The sequence below is a fragment of the Globicephala melas genome, chromosome 8 (genome assembly GCF_963455315.2).
Source record: "Globicephala melas chromosome 8, mGloMel1.2, whole genome shotgun sequence".
NCBI classification, from domain to species: domain Eukaryota; kingdom Metazoa; phylum Chordata; class Mammalia; order Artiodactyla; family Delphinidae; genus Globicephala; species Globicephala melas.
In genome coordinates, this window is record NC_083321.1 from 49,783,298 (window position 1) to 49,807,636 (window position 24,339).

At 48.5% G+C, this 24,339-nt stretch overlaps 1 protein-coding gene across 2 annotated transcripts in view; it reads right to left on the reverse strand.

Moving 5' to 3' along the window:
* Positions 1–24,339, reverse strand: part of CLPB (ClpB family mitochondrial disaggregase) — a 163,197-nt gene that overhangs the window by 38,092 nt on the left and 100,766 nt on the right. For both annotated transcript variants that reach the window (XM_060303638.1, XM_030831115.2), the window contains exons 6-7: positions 18,885–18,982; positions 6,565–6,679 (exon numbers count right to left, since the gene is read on the reverse strand). In XM_060303638.1, coding sequence (XP_060159621.1) covers positions 6,565–6,679; positions 18,885–18,982 — 213 coding nt within the window. The remainder of the gene's footprint in view (positions 1–6,564; positions 6,680–18,884; positions 18,983–24,339) is intronic.

Here is a 24,339-nt window from a genome sequence, read left to right on the forward strand (position 1 = left end):
GGTGTGCCTCAACCTGTGTATTCCGTGGGTGCATGTGCTAGGCATTCTACTTCCTGAGGGACTCTTGCCCATCACTGGTTTAATGTGTGCTGACTAAATGAATTAATTCTTGGTTTTTCTGGAATCACAAGGGGAAAAGAACAGACACTTCAACTCCCATTTTACAGAGAAGAGTGAGGCCTGGACCCAAGAGTCTCTTATGGCTTCAACTGGTTACTACTACTACTACTACTACTACTACTACTACTACTACTACTACCCTTGGGTGAATAAGGTTTCCACTCTCTTCTTAACCTCTCTCCAGGGAGCCTTATTCATTTGCTCAGCAAAAAAGCTCTGTGTTGAGTGCTGGGGCACCTACAAAGAAGCCTAAAACAAGGTTTGTGCCTTTTGGTTGAACGCTGCTATGAAAACTGTGGGTTCCAAGTGGGATGGGAGCAACTGGGAGAAGTGTGGGAAGAGCCATTTGTGCCTGAAGTATGAGGGAGAGATGGCCAGGCAGTCTGGGTATGAAGGGACATTCCAGAGGAAAGCCCTGGTGTGTGCAAAACCAAAGTGAGACAAAAGTACTGCCTCCTCCTCCCATGCCAGGCCTTTGCCTCCATCTAGCTCAAGGTTCCGGGGGAGTCTGGGCAGGCTGACTCTTCTTTCCTGATAAGTTCTGGTGATGCAGTGGGAGAGATTTTTTTAACCTAACTGGAACATGTTTGTTCCATGCTTGTGCCACCTCCTAGGGAAACCTGTCCTTCAGAGGGACTCCATGGCTGAGTCATCTAAATGTCTATTAGCAATTTCCTATCTAAGCTTATAGGTTCGAGGAGCACAGCTCAAGAAGTATCTGCTGACTGAGTGGATACTGGTGCCTTGGGTTTGGTGGATGATGAGAGTGAGTTCTCTTCTTAGTCTGTAAGGATTAGTCTTTCTGAAGACAAACTATTGCTACTAAGGGGTTACGTATTAAAATTGCAAAAAACAGCTTTTGTTGAGCCCACCCATTATATGTGCCTATGTGCATGCTGTGAGGTAAGGGATCCCTGAAGGGAAGATTGACACCCTTCCAGAAAGAGGCTGAGATCAGAATTTGTGCTGAGGAGAGGCAGAACGTCAAGATGGTCTCAGACTTTGTTCATTTGAGTTCACTTGAGTTCAACCTTTTACACACCTGTGTACCAACCCTGGGGAAACAGACCTGAATGAGAGGTAGTTCCTGACCTTGGGAGGGAGAAAGACCACTGATGCCATGTGGTAAGTTCAGTTTTAAAAGATGTCCACGGGAAGCCCAGAGAAAGGGCCCTGCACCCAGGTGGAGGGCTAAGGAAGGCTTCCTGGAGGAGGCCTCGGTGTTGAGGGTCCCGGCAGGTGAGTGGAAGGGCAGGGCAGTCCAGACAATAAGAATGGCAGGCGCACAGGAGGGACACCTGAAGTGGTGAGGTGGGGAAGTGGAACTGTAAGAAGTTTTCTAAATCAGTCACTGCCTCTCTACAACTCAGGGATGACCTGGATGTATTTCTCAGATTAGAAACAGGACTCCAAGGGAGGGTCCAGAAAGGTGCAGTGCTTAGGAAGGTACATTTTTGGATTAGTCAAAGAGGGACGTGGAGCACAAGACAGGATGGTGCGCCTACTGTGTGCACATGGCTGATGTTGAGATTCTGAATTCGGGCCAGACCTTGGAAGAGCAGTCAAGGTGGTAGAGCTTCCTGGGGGAGTTCATGGGCTTGAGTCAACTGGGACCAGATGCAATGGGTTCTGGGGACAGGCCCCTGGTCAGAGGGAGCGACAGGGTGTGTAGGATGACCTGCTGCCCAGAAAAAGCTTCTTGGAGCAGGTCTGGGGAAAAAAGGGTCAAAGGCTGAGTAGTATGGGTGTTGTAATTAACTATTTCGCTACAGTCACATTCCTAGTATGCTTGTGAACAACTAGAAAGCAGGCTTACAGCTTCTCTTCTTTCCTCAGAGCACATCAGAGATGGACAAAGGGCCATACCAAAATAATTAATCTGACAAACTTCACTAAGCATCTACTTCGAGCAGAGCGCTGTGCCAGGACATGGGAAAACAAAAATGATTCAGTCATGGTCTCTGCCCTCAGGAGTCTACAGTCTATTGCTCCTGAACTGAGTTAGGCTAAGTAAAAACCAGCCCGAGTGTGGGAGGTGGGCAGGGCTGGGGTGGGGAAGGGGCCAGAAGAAAGGGAATTACAAGCAGAGGGGGCAGCATCAACAAATGCAGGCAGAAGATCAACACAGCACATGCGGGGTAGCAGAAGCAGCCGTTTTGTGCAGTGCCAGGTGGGGACGGGTGGGGGCAACCGAGGAGGGGGAGCAGCAGGGGTGGGCCCTGTGTGCCAGGCTAGGGCAGCCACTCAAAGATTTTAAACAGGTTTTTTTTTTTCTCCCCTACACTTTACAAAGCTCACTCTAGCTGGGGAGAAGTGATTACAGGGAAAGAAAAGGAGGCAGAGACACCAGTGAGGAGGCCACTGCTTGGTTCACATGGGAGATACTGAGGTCCTGAGCTGGGGCAGCGGTATTAGGAACAGAGGGGAGAAGAACAGAGAGTTACAATGATAGAACTTGATGGGCTGTGAGGGGTGAGGGGGAGGGAAGGACCAAGGAAACACCTAAGTTTCTATTTAGGAGACCAGGGAACGGTAGTGCCTTTACTGAGACAGGAACATGGGAGGAGGGTGGGTTGGAGGAGGAGGGCGGAGTCTAGCTCTGAATGGGCTGAATAGACAACTGCTTGCGTTTCTGAGGATGGTGGGGCACAGAGGCTCTGAGCTCCCAGGAGGTCTGCCCAGTGGAACAGGCATCCTCCCCTTCCCCATGTTCAAGAACGGCTCTGCATTCTGGATGGAGAGCCTCACTTTCAATGTCAGTGCTCTGGCTTGTGGTCTGTAGGTTGGTCCTGCTTTGGCTCCAGTGACCCCAGAAGACCAGAGAGGCCATGGGGGCCTGGGCTGTGGGGCTGGTGCTTTATCTCCTCCATTTGTAAGGCGGTAACTGTGCGCCAGCCTTGCTAGAAGCCCTGCAGCTGGGGATCACACTGATAAATTCACTGTATTACTTTGCACAAATCAATATCCCAGCACTTACCAGGGGTTGATGTGACCGAAATTGGTTTCAGTCAATTCGTGAGGGTAATAAATGGCCATTTATCAAATCAATTCATTCTGCGGCACTTCTCTGCCTGCCCATCCTCGTGGTACCCCTGGGGTGCCAGGCTCCACCCAGCCAGCCCCCAGCACATATCTGACACTAGCCTAGAGGACTCAGGGAGGTCTGGCCTACCCTCTAGATCCGCCTCCCTCTCCTGCACCTACTTCAGTCTTGAGGTCCTGAGGCACTGGCTGCTGCTTACCTGCCACAAATTCCAACCCAAAGAGCGCCTCATGCTTCACCTGAGTTTGTAGCTGAACACAATCTATTATCAGTGTGATCCTGGCTGCAGGGCCTCTAGCAAGGTGGGTGCACAGTTACTGCTTTACAAATGGAAGAGAACATACCAACCCCTCAGCCCAGGCCATCCACGGCCTCTGTATCTTTTCCAGCATCACTGGAGCCATAGCAGGGTCAACCTACATACCACAGGACAAAGATCTGCCTCCAGATCTGAGGCAGTTCGGGTGACAGAATGGAGCTTTGGATAGAAGGAAGCACTCGGGGCAGACATTCTGACAGGTCCTAGGAGGTGGGGAGTGGAATCATCTACTCCTGCTCTGGGCCAAGGGCAGGGACAGACAAGGTGATGTAGGACCTGGGGAAGAGACCAGTCTGGGGCTGGGACTAGGGATAAGTCCCGGGTTGAAGGAAATAACTGTGGGCCTGACCTGTAGAGCACAGTACCCAACCCTAGGTGGTAAACATCTTGAGGAAGGGGACTAGATTTTGTTGAGTGCTATCTGGTACACGCTGGAAGAAGCATGTGCTTTACAGTCCGACAGTCCTGGATTTGGCTCCTCGGTACAGAGATGAGGAAACTGATGCTCAAAGAAGCTGAATGACCAGCCTGAGCTGCACAGCTGGTAAGTGGCCCACCTACGATTTGAGCCCTGGTTGATCCTCCCTCTCCCCCCAGCTACTTCTGGGAGCTTCACAGCTTATGGGCTTGAGAAGCTGGTGAGTAGCAGGAGGTAAGAGGAGCAGGCAACCTGCTGGGAAAGGGCTGTGTAAGAAGTGGGGGGAAAATATCATGATGGCAGCTGCAGTTCTGGCCCAAGTGGACATGGGACTCCAGCAGGATATGCTTTCTCAGATCTCTGCTAGGTCACCTGTCTCTCCCATGGGCTCCTCCTCCTCTCTTCTTCAACTCAAGAGTTCCCAGGTCTCCTTCCCCTCTACCTCAGACACAGAGTGCGGTGTTGCCACCTCCAAGGTGGTGGCTGAGGGTGGCTGTCTGTATCCAGACCCAAAAGGGCAGCCTGGTGTGGTCTGGGCCTGAGTAGCAGGAACTTGTGTATTCATAAAAGCTTTCCCTGGCTCCTGTGTGTGCCTGCAGGCAGCCTTCTGACCTCTAGCTGGTGAGGCAGCTCTGGTCCTCTTTTTTTTTTTTTTTTTTAAATTAATTAATTAATTTTGGTTGTACTGGGTCTTCTTAGTTGCGGCAGGTGGGCTCCTTAGTTGCAGCTCGCCAGCTCCTTAGTTGCAGCATGTGGACTCCTTAGTTGTGGCAGGCGTGCTCCTTAGTTGCAGCTCCAGGGCTCCTTAGTTGCAGCTTGCTGGCTCCTTAGTTGTGGCAAGTGTGCTCCTTAGTTGCGGCATGTGAATTCTTAGTTGCGGCATGCATGTGGGCTCTAGTTCCCTGACCAGGGATTGAACCTGGGCCCCCTGCATTGGGAGCGTGGAGTCTTACCCACTGTGCCACCAGGGAAGTCCCTATGGGCTCCTCTTATTCACTGATGGTCAGGCCCCTGATGAGGGGCTCACGAGCCTACTGGTGTGTGAGGCATCTGGTGAATACTTGCAAAAACGACGTTGATGACAGATATAATGAGAAATTAACAGTCCCACTGGTGTGTGAGGATGATGGAGACTGGGCTGGGCTTAGTGTGTCACAGGGGTGACTGCCTTCATTGTTCAATGACTCCTCTAATAGGTTTCCTAGGGCTGACAAGGCCACTCCAGAATGTTCCAGAGGGGCACCACAATTTCAGACTCATTTCTCCTTTTACTGGCGAGAACTGGTGCTGGCCTTGGCAGTCTCTGGGCTGCATCTGGTGGGACTAGATGCAGCACCAGATGCAACATGTGAGTGGGACTGACCATGACATCACAGGGAAGAGGTTTTTAATTTTCTTTTTTTTTTTTTGGCCAAGCCACGTGGCACGCAGGATCCCAGTCCCTGACCAGGGATTGAACCTGCACCCTCTGGAGTGGAAGCGCAGAGTCCTAACCACTGGACCTCCAGGGAAGTACCGGAAAGAAGTTTTTAAACTTGAGCTGAGCGTCAGATTGCCTGCAGGGCCTGTTAAAACACAGATTTCTGGGGAATTCCCTGGGGGCCCAGTGGTTCGGACTCTGCTTTCACTGCCGAGGGCCTGGGTTCAATCCCTGGTCGGAGAACTAAGATCCCATAAGCTGCATGGCATGGCCAAAAAAATAAATTAAAAAATAACCCCCAAAAACAAAACCCACAGATTTCTGGGGCCCCCTGCGAGAACTTCTTATTCCATAGGTCTGGGCTGAGGCCTCAGATCTACATTTCCAACGAGTTCCCAGAGGATGCTGGTGCTGCTGGTCCAGAGACCACTTTGAGAACCACTGCCCTGGGGGATACCCCTTGTCTAGGCCAGGCATAGGGTTCCACTGACCTTACCTCACCTGTCTGAGGTCACCCTCAGGGAGTCATGCACCTGAGTAGAGGAACAATAGTGAGGCCACCATCCTGAGCAGAATCTCAGTTTGATATATCTCTCTAGTGGGATCTGCATGGGGAGGAGGGCTATTAGATTAGGAGTTACACCAGCAGGCAGTCTAGCTCCCAGGGGTCAAAGTATCGGACATAAAGAACTTCTGAGGTGGAGAAGAAGGCACTCAAGACTTGTTCAGAATATTTTCCCCAAAATTGAACCAGCTGCTGACAAATTATACTGAAGTGTGGCAGAGTCCTGTGCTGGGAGACAGAAGATAAAAGTTCTAGTTCTGGCTCAACTGCTACATTACTAGTGATGGACAAACTCTTGTTCCTCTCTGGGTCTCAGTTTCCCTACCTGAAAAATGGGGGTGGGGTGGGGGCAGTAGACCAGATGAAGGTTAGAATTAAATTCAAAGCATACGAAGGCAGCCTTGAGCAAATTACTGAAGTGCTCTGTCTCAGCTTCCTCATCTGTAAAAGAGGAATTTAATGGCACCAACCTCATAGGGTTGCTGTAAAGATTAAATGACACAACATATGCAAAGAGCTTAGAACACTGCCTGGAACATAGGAAGTATTCAACAAATGTTATGTTGTAATATTATTAGCCACTTCTCCCCAGCATGGAGACAGCAGGACTACAGCTCACTAGGGCAGACCGCGAGCTTCCTTGCCCTTTTTGGTGCAGGCCAGCATCTCGCATACTCACCAGCGCCTACTGTGGCGATGGCACTCTCCTGGCCAATGATGTGCTCCTTCAGCCGCTGCTCCAGGGGAAAGCGGCGCCGTTCCTCGGCCTCACGTTTCCGCTGCTTCTCTTGGTACTGTGGGGAGAGAGGGAAGCTGGCTCAGGAGTGCTGGGCCCAGGAGGATCCTAGTTTCATTCTATCCCCCAACCCAGGGGGGAAAAACACAGGGTTTTTTTCTCTGAGGGTCCTGATGCACAGCTCTGGCTCATGACCACTGGAGGCTGGCCCAGTCCTCCCCCTGCCCCTAGACCTAGGCCGCACCTCATCTCCCTACCTCGGGTGGCCACTGCTCAGGGGTCCTGCCTCACCCTGCTAGTAAGTACTGCTAGTAAATTAACCCTTGACTCTGGCGTCTGACAGAAGATTTGGTTCGAATCTCAGCTCTATCACTTACAAGATGTGCTCATTACCTGGAGCAAGTTACTTTGCCCCAGTTTTCTCCTCCGTAAATTGGGGATTAAATATGATAATGTATATAGAATGTGCCTAGCATCATGACTGATGTGCACTGAGTGCTTACAAATATAGGTTCCTTTCCTTTTCCACTTATCCTCTTTTTCTATAAATTTATTTATTTATTTATTTATTTTTGGCTGTGTTGGGTCCTTGTTGCTGCACGCGCGCTTTCTTTTAGTTGTGGTGAGTGAGGGCTACTCTTTGTTGCGGTGCGTGGGCTTCTCACTGTGGTGGCTTCTCTTGTTGCAGAGCACGGGCTCTAGGCGTGCGGGCTTCAGTAGTTGTGGTCCATGGGCTCTAGAGTGCAGGCTCAGTAGTGGTGGCGCACAGGCTTAATTGTTCCACGACATGTGGGATCTTTCCAGACCAGGGATCGACCGGTGTCCCCTGCATTGGCAGGCGGATTCTTAACCACTGCACCACCAGGGAAGTCCTCCACTCAACCTCTTGAAACCCATTTTGGTTTTTAAACCAGAGCTACGAACACCCTCTACTTCAATGATACTGCATTTCAATTAAACACAACTATTCAGCAATTGCTGTGTGCCTGGCCCTGTGCATGCAATGATGGAAAGGTGGGGCAGGGGGAAGGAGGAGGATTATACCCTGCCCCCTGGGAGGTTTAGATGATGCTGAGTGTCTGGCATGTGTCTGGCCTCCGGCTTGGTCCATTTCAGAAAAGGCAGATGGAGGAGGCCCGAGCTTGGTCCTGCTGCGAGGGAGAAGAGAAGAGCCAGGCCTTGCTCTCAGGAAGCTCAAAGTTGTGCAGGGGAGGAGAGGCAGGGTCTGTACACAAATACTACTCAGGCAGAATTAGCCATTTCCCTCATGGTTCCAAAGCATGTGTGCCTATTTCTAGCCTTGTACCTATCACTAAAAAAAAAAAATTACTTGAAAACCAGTTTGTTGCATGTGTGTGATTCTGTCTTCCAAATCAATTATGAGCCCCCTGAGGGTAGGCACTGCCTTTTACTCACTGCTATTCCCGGCACGGGTCCTGGCACAGTGGAGGCATCTGGTGAATATTTGCAAAAATGAAGTTGATGACAGATATAAAGAGAAATTAACAGCTAGACTGGGTGATGTAGGAGTACAGAGAAGGGAAGGATACATAAAGCACGGAACAATTCTGGGAGACAGGAGGCTTGAAGGAGCTGGAATACTGGGCTAGGTGGGAGCTGTGGGACTATCTGGAGACTGGGCAAGGAGGGGTGAGTGTGTGGGTCTGATGATAAAGCATTTATGGAGGCCAGGGGATGGAGGGTGGGGGAAGGGAACAGGTCTTGAAGTGGGATGGAAAGACCTGGGTCTTCAGGAGGCTTCTTTCCCCTAGGGCCCCTGTAATACTGACAGCTTTCTAGAAAGCGAGCTGCCAAGGTATGGCCCTGTCACAAAAGTTGTGGCTGCAGATTGCTCTTGCAGGGAGAGTGGATGAAAAATACCTGCTGCTTGGGCAGTGTTTTCTTGTTAAGGTAGTGACCTTGACAGAAGTTAAAAAAAAATAAATAGCAAACAATCCAATTTCGGCTGTTGCTATCAGTCTGTAACTGAAAGCTCCCATCAGTTCCGGGGTTTCATACGGAGCAATAATTCGGCGCTGATCCCAGCGGAGCAACACTTGCTGGTTGGAATCCAGCGTGTCATCGTGCAGCTCCCTCAGGCGCCACATACATCACCTGGCTCTGCCGACTCCAGGCATATATCTGCTTCCTCCTCCCTGTCCACTCAGCCCCTCTCAGCACTCGAGTCCACTGGGGTGGAAGGCTCTGATGGTGAGATGCACACATACCTGCTGGTACAGCACTGGCCAGCAGCCTGGCCAGCTCACAGTCAGTCTGGCTGCAGAAGGAAGCTGGCCTCGGAGGGTTTGTTAGGTCTGTTTCGTCACTTCCCCTCAGGGATGGGTATTCCTGCCTCTGGGCCTTTTGCTCACACTGCTCCCTCAGCACAAAAGTCTTCTCTATTCCCACCTACCTCTAAGTGATCTCAGTTTAAATACCAAATTGCCTAAGGAGCCTGTTGCCCTGGCCCCGGGACCTCCAGAGCACTTATTTAACTGACTGTTTATGTCTCCTTACTCCACACATGAGGTCCGTAGTGACAAAGCCCATGTTTTATTCATTGCTATAGCTCCAGCGCCTAGCATAGGGCCCTACTCACAGAAGAAATCAATACATGTTGCCAACCGAATGAGGTAACTACCGTTTGTGGAACAGCTGCTGTGTGAAAGGCACGGTACTCAGCACTTTAGATGTAGTGTCTCACTGAATTCTTATAGTAGTCCCCATCTGGAGTTTGACTCCTCTTCTGGCTCACAGTGGGGCACACAGTGTGGCAGAAAGAAGCAGCTTTGCTCCACAAAGATGTGAATTTAGACCTCGCCTAATCCAGTTACTAGTTAGCTGACCTTGGGGAAGTTAATTCACCTCCCTGAATTTCAGTTTCCGCATCTCTAACACGGTGATGGTACTCACACCTACCTTGCAGGATCCTTGTGAGGATTAAGTGAGGTGATGTATATGAAACAACTGATAGGTCTCTGGCATACAACAAATGTGTACGTAGAAGTCGCTATGTGAGAGACTCAAGTGGCCAGCATAGTACCTGGCCCGTGGCAGGCCTCTGATAAATGTAACTTCTCCTTTGCTGCATTCTGATAACTGATTATCTAAACCAGTGCCTTTTTTGTTTGTTTGTTTTTGTTTTGGTGCTGGAACCCTTTTAACTAATTTAATCTGCACGTAGCCCACAGATAAGGGGAACGGTTGCTCCGGCTTAAGCAGAAGCCAGAGGCCAAGTCCACGTGGATGCCCCCACTTGCCCCAGTGTGGCTCCTGAGGCTTCTCCTCCTAGGAACCCTGGGTCTGCAGGGTACAGTCTCAACACCAGCTGAGTTCTCAGGACGCCTCTACTGTCCGGGGTGGCTCAGCTCTGCCTGTCAATTTTCCTTACGCGGTAGAGAACTCCATATATAGGTACTTTTCATCTATTAGTTTGTGGGGCCTCACAAAATATATCTTCTTTCCTTTGCTACAGGCAAAGCCTAACATGACATTTCCCGCCACTTTGTTGGTTTGGGTACGGCCACCATGGCCTCCTTAAGTCTTTTTCAGGGAAATATTTCTACCTCCTATAACTCGACTTCACTGTCATGATTTTAGGTTATCTTAGTATTCCTATTATTTTCTTGGGCAATGGGAAAGGGTTCTTGACTTTTATGGGGGTGAGCATGGGGGAAAGGTTGCACTGTGATCTGGCTGGTTTCTCAGGAGCTTTCTAGATGGTACTGGGAAAGATTCAACCTATGGCTTAAATCTGAGCACATCCTCATTCTAGCATACTCCCTCCCAGCCTGAAGCCCTATATATCTCCTCAGAGAAACTTCTGAAACTGGATCAGACTTTTTGATAAAAATGTACAGGACAATGGGATTAAACCAGGTAGAAGGTTACTGCTTCATGCTCTTTTCCTAATGCTTATTAGCACAGAGTTTATATTAAAAAATATGCTGAATGAATGAATGACTTTTTAAGGCATGAGCTATGAGTTCAGGCTTGTGGAAAACTAACCAGTGGAAGAACCTAGGAAAGGAAAACATTTGGTCTGTATATATTCTATTTGGGGGAGAGGAGAGAGAAGGATGGGAGAAGGCACTTGGTAAGGGTCTATGAATGTGGGCTACTGCTGTTCCCGGCTTTCTGAGGAAATGGGGAGGAAGGCTACAGGGACTGAGGTCAAGGCCCTGCTTTGACAGGATTCCACTGGAGGAGAAGACAGGTTAGATGACCCAGCCTGCAAAAGTAGGGGGCACTGGGCTGAGAGGCCCAAGAAGCTACCCAGGAGAGCAAGAGCGGGGGAGTGATCATCTTCTTAATAAAAGCCACATGCAATTAGCTTCAGAAGCCCTCACCTGGAGCTAGCAGCAACCAGCTCCCAATGCTTCATCTCGGCTGGATAATCATGGCCACTGGTTTCCATCATTCTTGATTTAATATGGCACCCCTCCTGGCTCTGAGTGCATTTACAGGAAAGGCCTGGGAGGCCGAGGCGAAGCCTAGCTGGGCTCTCGCTAGGAAGTGGGTGGCTGGGCAGAGAGGATCTGCGGAGGAGGGTTACAGGGAGAAGGGGTATGGCAGCACACCTACTGTTGGGCATTCCTCAGGAACAGGTCTGATAATAAACCTGGTAGTACATTCACTGAGAGAGGAGCGAGGTTAGGGGTGGTAGGCAGAATGAGACCCTGGACAAGAACAGGATAAGCATGGAAGAGGGAAGAGAAGAGAGGCCAAGCTGCAGTTTGTCTCTTGTGGGAGGTCAGGGCAGAGCCCACTGGCTGCTCACACACTCAGATATGCCCCATCCTCCTGACTCCCTGATCCAACCCCAACTTACATCACAGTCAGGGCTTCTACCATGCCCTGAAGCTGTGGGGGACAGAGAGGACTGGGTGCAGAGGCCAACAAAGGGGGACCATGGGGCAACAGATGAGACTGGAGGGGTGTGGGATGATGGAATGAGTCCTGAGAAGGGGGGTGATGACAAGAGGAGCCTAGGGGTCCAACAAAGGAGCCTGGGAAATACAGCGCAGACAGGAGAGGAGACTGGGGGACAAGAGGGGCACCTAAGGGACTTCAAAGTCTCTTGAACTAGCTCAGAATCCACATCCTTGTAGAGGAAAGCTGGGTACAGAGCAGGCATCAGTCCCATCAGACTTGAGAACCACTATGTCAGCATCCCAGATTCCATTCTCCTCTCCTCCAGTCGATCCTCTTTTTGCTGCCAGAACCATATTTTTAACATGTAAATCAGATCATGTCATTCCTTTGCAAATAGCTGGGTTAATCCAGAGACAAGAGTGGTGAGAGAAGGTTAAGAGGCGCAAGGAGTGGCTAAGGTGAGAAAATGGGTTATGTTCTCCTCAGTCCATCACATCAGGAGGCACGTGATGCTCCTGTACCTGTGGCTGGGGATGTTAATTTTGATCACTTGGTTAAGGTGGTCTGTGCTAAGTTTCTCCAAAATTCTTCCCTTTGTAATTAATAAGTACCTTGTGGGGTGGGACTCAGTGACTGTGAAAATATCCTGTTACTCCTCAAACTTCCACTCACTAGTTTGAACATGGACTGATGAGTCTTGCTTGATTTAGAACCAACTGTTCTAAGTCTCACAGCCCTGTGGAGTTCAGAGGATCTCCTCCTTCCTCACTGTCCAGAGATGAAGTAATTAAAGCAGGGTCCCACTGGTAGCAAGAAATAAAGGCAGAACACTAACCCTTGTAGTCTAACTCCAGTGCCTGCACTTTCCACCCTGCTAGATAAGAAAAGACCTGTTCTTGCCTTCAGGAAGTTCAGAGCCTGTTTAGGAAGATGAGACTTAAAACACAAATTTCATATTCCTACTTTTAGCATGGGGTTACCTAACGAATTTATTGAAAATAAGCACCAGAGGGTGTTCTTGCCAGAAATGCATAATCTGAGTTGAATCATAGGAAACATTAGACAAACCCAAATTGAGGACGGTCTACAAAATAACCAGCTTGTACTCCTTAGAATGTCAAGGTCATGAAAGACAGACTGAGGAATTGTTCCAGATTAAAGGAGATCAGGGCTTCCCTGGTGGCGCAGTTGTTAAGAATCTGCCTGCCAATGCAGGGGACACGGGTTCGAGCCCTGGTCCGGGAAGATCCCACATGCTGCGGACCAATGAAGCCCGTGTGCCACAACTACTGAGCCTGCGCTCTAGAGCCCGTGAACCGCAAATCTACTGAGCCTGTGTGCCACAACTACTGTAGCTAGCGCACCTAGAGCCCGTGCTCCACAGCAAGAGAAGCCACCGCAATGAGAAGCCCCGCGCACCGCAACGAAGAGTAGCTCCCGCTCGCTGCAACTAGAGAAAGCCACGTGCGACAACAAAGACCCAACACAGCCAAAAAAAAAAAAAAAAAAAAAAAAAAAATTAAAAATAATTAAAAAATAAAGGAGACCAAAGAGACATGAAAACTGAATCCAGCTTCAGATCCAGAATTTTCTTTTCTTGTAAAGAGAATTATTGGGACAACTGGTGAAACCTGAATAACATCTATAGACTAGTTAATATCAATATTAATGCTCTGATTTTAAGGATTGTACTGAGATTATATAAGAAAATTGCCCTTTATTTTTTAGGAAATTCATACAAGTATTTAGGGGTAAAGGGGTATCGAGTATATAACTTAACCCTCAAATGGTTCAGAAAAAATTATACATATCTCTCTCTATATATTATTTATATATACATAAGTAATAAAGCAAGTGCAATAAAATGTTAACAACTGGTATTATGGGTGAAGGTTTATGGGAATTTGCTGTACTATCTTTGAAATTATGTAAAAGTAAAAGTGAAACAAATCAGGACAATGCTTACCCTTAGGGATGGGTAGTGACTGGAGGGGAGTATGATGCAAATGAGTACTTGTAATAGTCTATTTCTTGATCAGGTATATTCAGCTTGTAAAAATACAGTGAGCTGTATACTTATGCGTACTTTATACAAATATGTTTCAACAAACAGTTTTTGAGAAGTTAAAAGAAGGGACTTCCCTGGTGGCGCAGTTGTTAAGAATCCGCCTGCCAATGCAGGCGACACGGGTTCGAGCCCTGGTCCGGGAAGATCCCATATGCAGCAGAGCAACTAAGCCCTGTGTGCCACAATGTGCGCCTGCGCTCTAGAGCCCACGAGCCACAACTACTGAGCCCACGTGCCACAACTACTGAAGCCCGTGCACCTAGAGCCTGTGCTCTGCAACAAAAGAAGCCACTGTAATGAGAAGCCCGCGCACCGCAATGAAGAGTAGCCCCTGCTCACCGCAACTAGAGAAAGCCTGCGCGCAGCAACGAAGACCCAACGCAGGCACACACACAAAAAAAAGAAGCAAAAAGAAAAAGAAAGAAAGCAAAAGCCTGTCCCTGTAAAGCATGGAGTGCTGTTCTTAGCCCATGGAAAACCTGTAACGAAGGTCAGATGGTGCTGTCTGGGCCATCTGGGCCAAGCACAGAGCCAGGCATGCGGCACAGTGGCTCTCGAAATGAGATGCGAAGCAGGGAGCAGGTTGGGCAAGGCAGGGAAGGGATAGCTCTTCACCCTAAGCCAGGAGGAACATAAATCTCTTACCCTCCTGTATACCTCACCTGTTCTCTCCTGATAGCTTCCTTCAGATCTGATGGGAGCACCCAGGCTTGCAGCCCAGAATGAGGGGCTCAGGGGAGCACTGCATCCCCAGCTACCCCTGAAGCAAATGAAAAAATACAGAGATAGGAAATGTGCTTGTGATTCTGTCACTGGGATATGCAAATAAAATATATATGATAGGCCTATCTGCCTAATATTCCTGCCAATTCATTCTCTGGATGTGATTAAAATGAGCAATAAATTCCTCGTGAGTCTCGATGGAGTGAGGATCTGGGAGCGGAGATGCGGGCTGGCACAAGCACGTCCCCCTCAGCTGAATATTCATCATGGAATAGCTCCCTATATTTTTGTTTTATCTGCCATCGTGTGCACAGAGATAGATTTCTACCTCTCCTTCATCTCTTAGTTAAGATGTGGAAATGGTCTAAGCTTTAAGTATTAAACTCTCCAGCTACTGAAATCCTTCAAAGTGAGATCACAGTTATCTTCTCTATGAAGCCTGCCCTGCTTATTCTGTCTGGAGGTGATCCATGCTTTCCTGGGGCCCCCACAAACTCTGTATGGACCCCTCCTAAGGCACAAGTCAGTCTGTGCGTATCAGAGCTAAGAGCGCCTGCCTCTCCCCATCTTCCTCTCCCAACAGCCAGCTCAGGAGACAGGAGCTGGGCTTCATCCACCTCTGGATCTTCTCAGGGGGCCCAAGGGGGCTTCTGCACACAGAGAATGCTGAGAGAACTGAGCAAACCGGCCATGAGGAGAAACTTATTTAAGCCACCTAAGGTGACAGAGATTCTTAGATAAGTGAGTGACACATTTTAAAAGGCAGAAGAAAATTAAAAATTAGGCTTATGGATAATTCTAAAATGAGAAAATCATCAAGAAATAATAAGTGAAAAAAGCAGATCCCAAATATGGAACTAGGATCATAACTCATAACACCTTCAGGACCAAGTAGGAAATACAAATGTCTGACAGGCAAGCACATAATACAATAGGAAATAGGTGCCTGTGGGTGGAGAGTCCACGCTCCAACCTCTAAGGCATTATACTCATATTTAAAAAGAAAAAAAGTTGGCAAAATAAAACATGGCTGCCAGTTTGAGACCCCTGGGGTTTATACAGTAGGCTACTAACCAGGTTAAAAAAAAAAGACCACTTATATAAATATATATAGATATGGTTCAGAAAAGGCAAATGTAGTATTATAAGAAGAAATCTCTGATTCCTATCCCAATAGTTGCTAATAATAGCTTGATTTTCTAAAGTCACATGCTTTATTTCAGCTTCAGATTTCTCATTTGTAAAATGTGGGGAATAAGAGCTACTTCATGGCTTTGTTACAGGATTAGAAAAAATATATATTAGAACACCTGGCAGAATGCCTAGATGCACTTGATAAATGGTACCTACAATTATTATAAATAATTAAAAACATTAATAGCAGTTATGTACAGGTAGTCAAGCTATCAGGCTAAAACGTTTTTAACTGAGATTCAGTTCAGTTGACATCTCTTCCAGGAAGCCTTCCTTGATCTCCCAGGCAGTATTAGAAGCCACCTTGGCTTTCCATAGTCCCTGTCCCTGGCCTTCCCTGGGACTGATGAGTTGGTGGTATCATGCTTTACTTGCCTCTCTCCTCACCAGATTGGGACTTCCTTGAGGGTTTCACCCAGCTGTCTTCTTCCCATCTAGCTGAGAGCCTGGCACACAGATGTCATTCATAAATATGTACTGACTTATTTAATTCTCTTCATTTTACTCTCCAAATTTTCCATAATGGGAAAGATGACTTTTATAATTACAAATTTTCTATAAAGAGCCCATAACTGACTATAGAGGTAGGTGAAGGTGGAAGAGGCTGAGCTGGGTGGCAGGGGGATGCCGGATGGAAAGCAGGGGAGGAAGATAAGATCAGAGTGGTGGTAACCTATGTCTAGACAAAGAGCCAGGAGATGAGGTCTCAGGTTGGAGCCTCAGCACCCTCCAGGCCTGAATCATTATGTTACTGACATGGGGCCTGAACTCAGAAAGGAGCAGCTGCTGCTTACTTACTGGCAGAGGGAGACAGAACCCAGTCTAAAGCAGTGTTCTTCCCCTGAAACTCTTCCGCAAAACTCTTCCGCACAATTTTGAAAAGGCAGTTTTTTGCAGCTTGGAGGAAAAAAGCAGAGCGGAAAGAATGGGTGACCATGGAGATGCTGAGCAACTAAGAGAAAGACAACGCTGCTGACATCCAGGGAGAGGTGAGGGTGGTTCACGTGGGTAGAATTTGAGGGGACTGCAGAGCAATCAAGTGGAAGTGCTCAGCAGACAGGTGAACACTTCGGAAGGAGGAAATCCAGACTGGGTAAAGGGATCAAGTGCAGAGAGGTGACGACAGAGAAAGTCTTCCAGCTGAGAGGTGACAGAACCCCTGGGCTGGCTCTGAGTGGTCTTCTAGCCTCTAAAGGCAGTCCCTGCCTGGGGTCACAGCTCTGTGAGGGAGCTCCTCCTGCAGCAGCCATCCGTTAGGCCTGGCTCTGTCCTAGTCCTAATACTGAATTAATTTCCTCTCCTCCCATCCCCACCCCAGTCGTCCCTGTGTCTACGTGCATCTCTCCTTTCCGGGCCAGACGCCCCATTGCCTTCGGCCTTTTCTCATGGCACAGTTCTGCTTGCCTCCTTACTGCCCCCCTCTGCACAGATTCTAAGAGCTCAGTCTACTCAGAAGGTAGCATCTGCAATTGCCCTCTGTGGTCCAGAAGGATCTGACTGGCACAGAGGACGCAACTGCCACGTATTCACTCGGGACACCAGCTTTGTACTGATGTGGCTGACATCAGGCCATTTCTTGGGCAGCCAAATTTTGTTAAGGGTCCCTCTGCAGCCCTAACCCTTCCACCCTCTCTGGCACTAAGTGGCCTGTTCTCCTGCTTTACATGACTAGACCAGGGCCTGCCCTATGTCACACCACCTGACAAATATGGGTACTTTTGGCCAAGTGCAGCGCTTGCTCTCAGGGGACAGTGGTTTGGCCTGAAAAGGGAGATAATGATGGGGAGGCAGTCCCTGAGGTGACTTGAAACAGTGCTCAGGGATTTCCTTATGGCATGGGGGAAGCTGACCCAACTACAGGACAGGAACATGGGATTAGTTCCAGTGAGTTGTGAGTGGAAGTAAAGGGTCCTACTTCCAGGCTGAGCAGTTAGCTGCAGATGCAAGGCCCTTCAGAGCACTCTCTCCTCTCTGTAAGCAAGCAGGAGTATTTCAGAGGGTGGCTGCTCTGCCAGTCAGGTCCCTGAGGACCTAGGATGAGCACAACCCGCCTCTGCTGACGTTCATGTGTAGCATGAGGTAAAAATGAATCTTTGCTGTTTTAAGCCTCCGAAATTTTGGGTTGTTACAATACCATGACCTAGTTTATCCTGACTGCTACACAGACAATGGTATTTTGAATGGAACCTTAGAAACCACTTAGTCACAATGTTTTCATAAAGGTAAACTGATCTTCAAAAGGGGAAGCGCTCACCCGAGGTCACCCAGTCAGTGAGTGGGGGAGCTGGGATCACAACCCCTGTCTTGTCTGTCTTAGTCCGGTGACCTAAGTGCTCTTACTCAAGACACAGAGAATATGTGCCACTAGGTGGGACCTGTCACTCTTAATCATCTCAAAGCACTTCGGTCAGTTTGCCAATGAGAGACTCCATGATGCTGGAAAGAGCTCAAGACTGAGAGTCAGAAACCAAGCCTTCCAGTTCCAGTCCTGCCAGTGAACCTACTATATGACCCCCTGTCCAAGTCTTAGTTACAGTTTTGACAGTAACTCACTCTGGGACCAAATGCAAGTCACACCACATCCCTGGGGTCCAGTCTCCCCAGGAGGAAAAGAAGTCACTTGATTTAGGTTTCAGAGATTTAAAATGTGTGCCCACAGCACAGCCTTCAGGGAGGTTACCTGGGGGGTAGGGACAGTCCGGTGGGCGGGGCACTGGGCCACCTCTCCTTCAACAAGAACAGCTCTCTTTTCCTCTGACTTATTTGTTTAGACTTCGATAAGATTTCCCATCACCGGACTTGATGACTTCTCAGGTCCCTGCCAGCTCTGAGATTTGTGATTCTAGTTCTTGGATTCTGCCAAGCACTTTCTGAGATATAATTGGGTGGCTGAGAGGAGCAGAAGGCAGCCTGTTTTCAGAAGGTTCAAAAGTCTGGTTGAGAAGATCAAATGAAGATGGAGATTGTTTTGGCTCAGATTCCATACAAGGCTCTCTGGAGTGTGTGTGGAGGGAAGAGGTCAGGGAATAGCTCTAGAAGGAGTGATGATGGGAAAGGATTACTTGATGAGGCTAAAGAATACATGAGGCCTGAGGAAATAGTACTTAGGCTGAGATTTATGTCTTGCTGTCCTTCCTCCTATGAAAAGGAGCTGGAAGGTCCATTACCTCAAAAACTGAATTTGAAAGTCCTCAGAAGACAGAAGTGGCCCAGGCCTCTTCCTGGTCAGGAAGAGGGGCGGCTTCCTATTCTTGATGAGAGTGGGGGTTGGATTTCAATTTAAATAGACAATAATCCCCTAAGGAGAAGTGGCCCTTGGTGTGGAGCCTGACATAATTTAATGAGTGAAAGACCAAATGCAGCATGGAGTGCCCACAGGCCTTCTCCTTTCTTTGAGACTTACCTTGGCCTCAGAAGTCCTTAAGAGCTTCATCACCTCCCCTTCTCGAGCATAATCCAAGGGTGTGTGTCCCATTTCATTCCTCTGCAGGGGGTTAGCTCCTGGCAGGAGGAGAAGGAGAAATAGAGCCTCTATGAGTGATCAGTGGGCTCTCGGCCTTCCCTCAGAGGTGGCTTGTGCCTTGATTTCAGTGTAAGGAAGGCCCACAGAAATATGGAGCAACAGAAACCTAAGAGATTGAAATACATGTTAAGCTACTCTGAGAGAGGAGTTCTCAGTCCTCTCTGACACAGTGGTCAGGGTACTGAGGCTCCTACATGGGCATGCACACGTGCAGAAACACACCACCCATGCAGAGAGGTGCCACCCACACAGATATGCTATACACACACACAGGTGTGCTGTGCATACAAAAATACACACAGCCAAACATGCTAAAAAATACACCAAACACGCACATAGATTAATACACCCCAACACCAATGCGTTATTCATTAAAATGCCCGCATTATCAAATTCGTTTGTACACAGATGAATATTCATTCATCAAAATCATATAAAAATCTAAAGCACAGAATATACGAAATAACCGTGAAAAGGCCCCCTTCTTTCTGCTCTCTGCCTCTCCCTCTCCTTTAATGCTCTCTTCCTTCTGGACACTTCCTGCCTACCAGAGTCAGCTGAGTCCTCTGGTCATCATCAGCAACCTGGCTGTGCCAGCCCTCACCGGTGCTACTTGTTGGTGAGTTTGTGCACTCAGGCAGGCATTTCCTCCAATCATTAGTTCCTATGATTTGAAGACAAAGAACTTTAAGTATAACAAAAAGAAGAGGCTTGCTGGGGGCCATGCATCTACCTTCTCTCACTTTTAAGTGCCGGCAGCTGATGAGCCCTGAATAAAGTGTCCACTTGGTGCAAAGCCTTGTGGACAGGCAGTCGTGGAGGAAAGGCTACTCTAACCCCCATGCTATCAGAATCTCCTTCCCAAAGCCTAGGTCTGAGCACCTCACTCTACTCTTCAAAAACTGTCCATTCCATTCAATTTGCCAAATCTTGAATGAGTGGGGCCTGGGAACATGGAAGACTCAGATCTGGCCCTGCTCTAAAAGCACTTCTCTCAAGAACTATGTGTTAAATGGAACATTAAGGTAGTGGTCAACTAGTATTCCTTGATCTTGTTTTTTGCTAGGGAAGTGTTGTCTAGAAGTAAAGAAGGGTTAAGACACAGTCCCTGCCACAGGATATAATAAGTTGGCTGGGGACACTAAATACACAGGTAAGGCCGTGTCACCACGAGGCCTGGCTCGGGGGGATGTCCAGCCACTGTTTGTTGATGGACAGTAAAAATCAGTGTTTCTCAATCCCAGGCTGAGGAAACATTTATATCATGATATAAAATCATTCCTATTGAAACTCTCTGCTTCTTTTTTTTTTTTTTTTGCGGTACGCGGGCCTCTCACTGTTGTGGCCTCTCACGTTGCGGAGCACAGGCTCCGGATGCGCAGGCTCAGCGGCCAAGGCTCACGGGCCCAGCCGCTCTGTGGCATGTGGGATCTTCCCGGACCAGGGCACGAACCCGTGTCCCCTGCATCGGCAGGCGGACTCTCAACCACTGCGCCACCAGGGAAGCCCAACTCTCTGCTTCTTAAAGGACTATATACTTACCGACAATGGCAAACATTCATTAAGCATTTACAAGTGGCTGTCTGCCTGGGCTGTAGAGAAGAGGTGTGGGAGGATGAGGGGAAAGGAACAGAGAGCAGAAAGTATGATCCAGGCCAAGGAAACTTACTGTCAATAAGAAAAATTAATACTTTTATATACGATCCTATTTTCTAATAGAAATCTGGTATAAAATATTAATATAAATAATCTTTACTACAATATAATTCACATACCATTTAAAGTATACAATTCAAAAAAATATACAATTCAGTGGTTTTAAATGCACTTACAACATCATACATCATCAGCACTATCTAATTCCAGATCACTTTCATCATCCTGAAAGGAAACCCCGTCACCATTACCAGAGACACTCCTCATTCCCCTCAACCCCAGCAACCATTAGCCTACTTTCTGTTCCTGTATTTGCCTACACTTGACATTTCATAAAAATGGCATCATACAACATGTGGTCTTTTCAGTCTGGTTTTTTAAATTTAGCATGTTTTCAAGGTTCATCCATGTTGCAGCACATGTCATTCATGCTACAACATGAATGTAGGAATATAGCATGTACTTCTTTGTTTTATGGTTGAATAATATTCCATTCTATGGACGTACCCCATTTTGTTTACCTATTCACCAGCTGATGAACATTTGAGTTGTTCCCCCTTTTGGCTATTATGAATATGCTGCTACGAACATCTGTGTTCAAGTCTTTGCATGGACGTATGTTTTCATGTCTCGGGTATATATCTAGAAGTGGTGATGATAATAAGAATAATAGCCACGGGTATTTACTTACTATGTGCTAGGCACGGCGCTCTGTACTTTATATACGTTATATCATTAAATCCTTACAACCATCGTGAGGGGCAGGAATTAAATTACCATGCTACAGACATGGAAACTGGGCTCAGAGGAGTGAGACAACTAGCCAAGGTCACAAAGTCATTTGTTTGGAGCAGGAGTCGAACTCTGGTCGACTACAATTCTCCACACTCCCACCAGGACAGCCATGACACACCACTGGTGAAAAATCATTCTGTGGTTTTTTACTGTTTACAGGATAAAATACAACCTTCCTAATAAGGAGGGTGCCTGGGTTCTTCCTAACTAGCAGGCAAGTCCTCAGATGCTCAGTTGGAGCCTCATTTTTTCTTTCAATTCTGTTGGTGCTTACTGGGCACTGTGTATCAGGGCCCTGTATATAGGAAGATGGGGGACTGCCAAAGCCAATGAAGAGTTTTCTTTTTTACATTTCTTGACCACTCTGTAGAAACTGATACCTTGGCCACTCTCTCCTTTGAGTTCTAAAAACCACTTTTCAGGTTTTCCTCACACCCTGTGACTGTTCCTTCTCTCTTCTGCAGGCTCCTCTTCCTGTCTTTAAGATGAGGTCGGGCTTCCCTGGTGGCGCGGTGGATAAGAATCTGCCTGCCAATGCAGGGGACACGGGTTCGATCCCTGGTCTGGGAAGATCCCACATGCTGTGGAGCAACTAAGCCCGTGCGCCACAACTACTGAGCCTGCACTCTAGAGTTCGCAATCCACAACTACTGAAGCCCACGTGCCTAGAGCCCATGCTCCGCAACAAGGGGAGACACCGCAATGAGAAGCCTGTGCACTGCAACAGAGTAGCCCCCGCTCGCTGCAACTAGAGAAAGCCCGCGCTCAGCAACGAAGACCCAACACAGCCAAAAATTAAAAAAAAAAAAAAAAGATTAGGTGCCATCTAGAGTTCGAGTCTAGGCACAATTCCAGCTCTCCAGAAGCTAACGGGGACCAGAGGTGACCATGCAACTACAACTCAGGCCAAGTGTGATCAGTGTGCTGAAGGAGGGACAGCAGGACTGTGGAGGCTCAGGAAGGAACACAGCGCTAAGGGGCTTGTTCGCCTGGCCCAGTTTTCCCAGCCCAGCCCTGTTCTCTCTGGTGCTCAGCACTGAGAACTCGACGGGCAGTGGCAGACATCATCTTCCCCTTTCCCAAAGCTCCTGGACCACAGTTAGGGAGGGCCGAAAGAGAGCTACAGTCATGCAGTGGAAAGGCCTCTCCTTTCTCAGGTAGCCTCAGGGGGAGCTCTGTCACTAAATATGGGCTAGAGTGGAAGGGGGATGAGGGAGAGACCTCTGGAAGGGAAAGAAGGGAAGAACAAAGAGAAAAGATAAATGGTTAAGAGAGGAAAAAAAAATTGGGAGAGAGAAGGGGAGGGGGAGAGGAAGAGAGGTGAGAGAAGAAGATAGTGGAAGACCAGAGGGTGAGATTAGAAGCTTCAAACAAGTGCTGTCAGTGATCTATATTTGCTTACAGAATGAAAAATGTGTGCCATAAACATTGGCCACTGAGTAGTTTCTAGTAGGAGTCATGTCACTTCTCATAAAGGATGGGATGGGGATAGGTAGGGCATCTCTGCACCGGGGCCAGCCAGCACAGGGATGCCTTTTAAAGCAGGGCTGGGCCTGTCACCAGCCCAGGAGGCTCTCAGCTAGGCCCCACCCCAGCCACCGCGAGCGGGAAAGCCAGCCAGGCTCCCCAAGGTTCTGGAGCCTCAGGGCAGCACGGCTGCTCCCACTTTAGGAAGGCTGAGGCAGGGGCATCATGGATAATGTCCATCTAATATTAGTCCCCCAGCCCCTGCACCCTTGCTCTGGTGCTCTGGCTTGACTAATTGCTGTAATAATTGATGGAACCTGACTTCTACAACTGATCGATTTCACCTCCACGACCAACGGCCACAAACCATTACACTCCAATAAATAACCACGTTGGGCCTCACCCGCCTGCCCTCTCCAGGGGCATCAGGATGGCCCATGCCCTGGCCTGACCTCCCCTTGCCTCCCACCCAGGGCCCCTCCGGGCCAAGCAGCTGGTCTAGAGGGTCAGGCTTCTGGAAGTAAGTCAGAGGGCTGGGCGGAGGTGGGGAGCGCTAATCGCAGGCCATCCGTCACCTCCCACTGGCTGTCTGGGGCTCAGGCCAACACCTGGAGCACCCCAGGCAGTATAGTGCAGGACCCCTCCCCTCCTCTCCCTGCTTCAGATTAGTGTGTCCCAGCTTATAATATTTGATAAACAGCAGATTGGCTCCCTGGCAGCACTGCTGCGGCTGCGCCTGCCCCCTACAGCTGTGGAAGGTCACTCATTGGGGAAATATGTTTCTGTCAGTGGTATTGAAAAAAGTTTAGTGGAGTGACAGGCCTCAATTTTTCAAATTTTATTAACTCCATCCTCTTAACCATTTGTCTTGAATTCCTTCAGATTCTGGGGGATCTGTCAATAGGGCTCGGGCCAGGAAAGTAGGATGGGGGTGGATGGTCCTGGACCGGTCCTGGCTGGTGCCAGTGACAGGCTTGGGTCTCAACACCCAGGGCAGGATAAGGCAGTGGAAATGGTATTCATGGGAGAGGAGGCCTGGCCCACGGGGGCTCAGGGAGCCTGCTGCTCTTCTCTGGTACAGCACCTGCTTTAGGTTTGACATAATCATAGGCTTTCTGAGTGGAAAAAGACCTTAGTGATGAGCTCTTCCAATTCCTTAAGAAGAGACTCCCCTCTACTACATTCGAAACAGGTGGGTCATTCTGGCGTCCCTGAACATGCCCAGAACCCAGTCCCAAGCTCATGGCCTACCAAGGGGTTCCTGCCACTAAACTGAGGGAAGATTCTTTTCACATGAGCCCCAATCTCTCTCTCCAACCCCACTCTCACCTTGGACTTCCTGTAAACACCTGTTCATCTTTTAAGACTCAGTTCAGGCTTCTTCTCCAGGAAATCTTCCTTGTTTCCCTACCGCCCC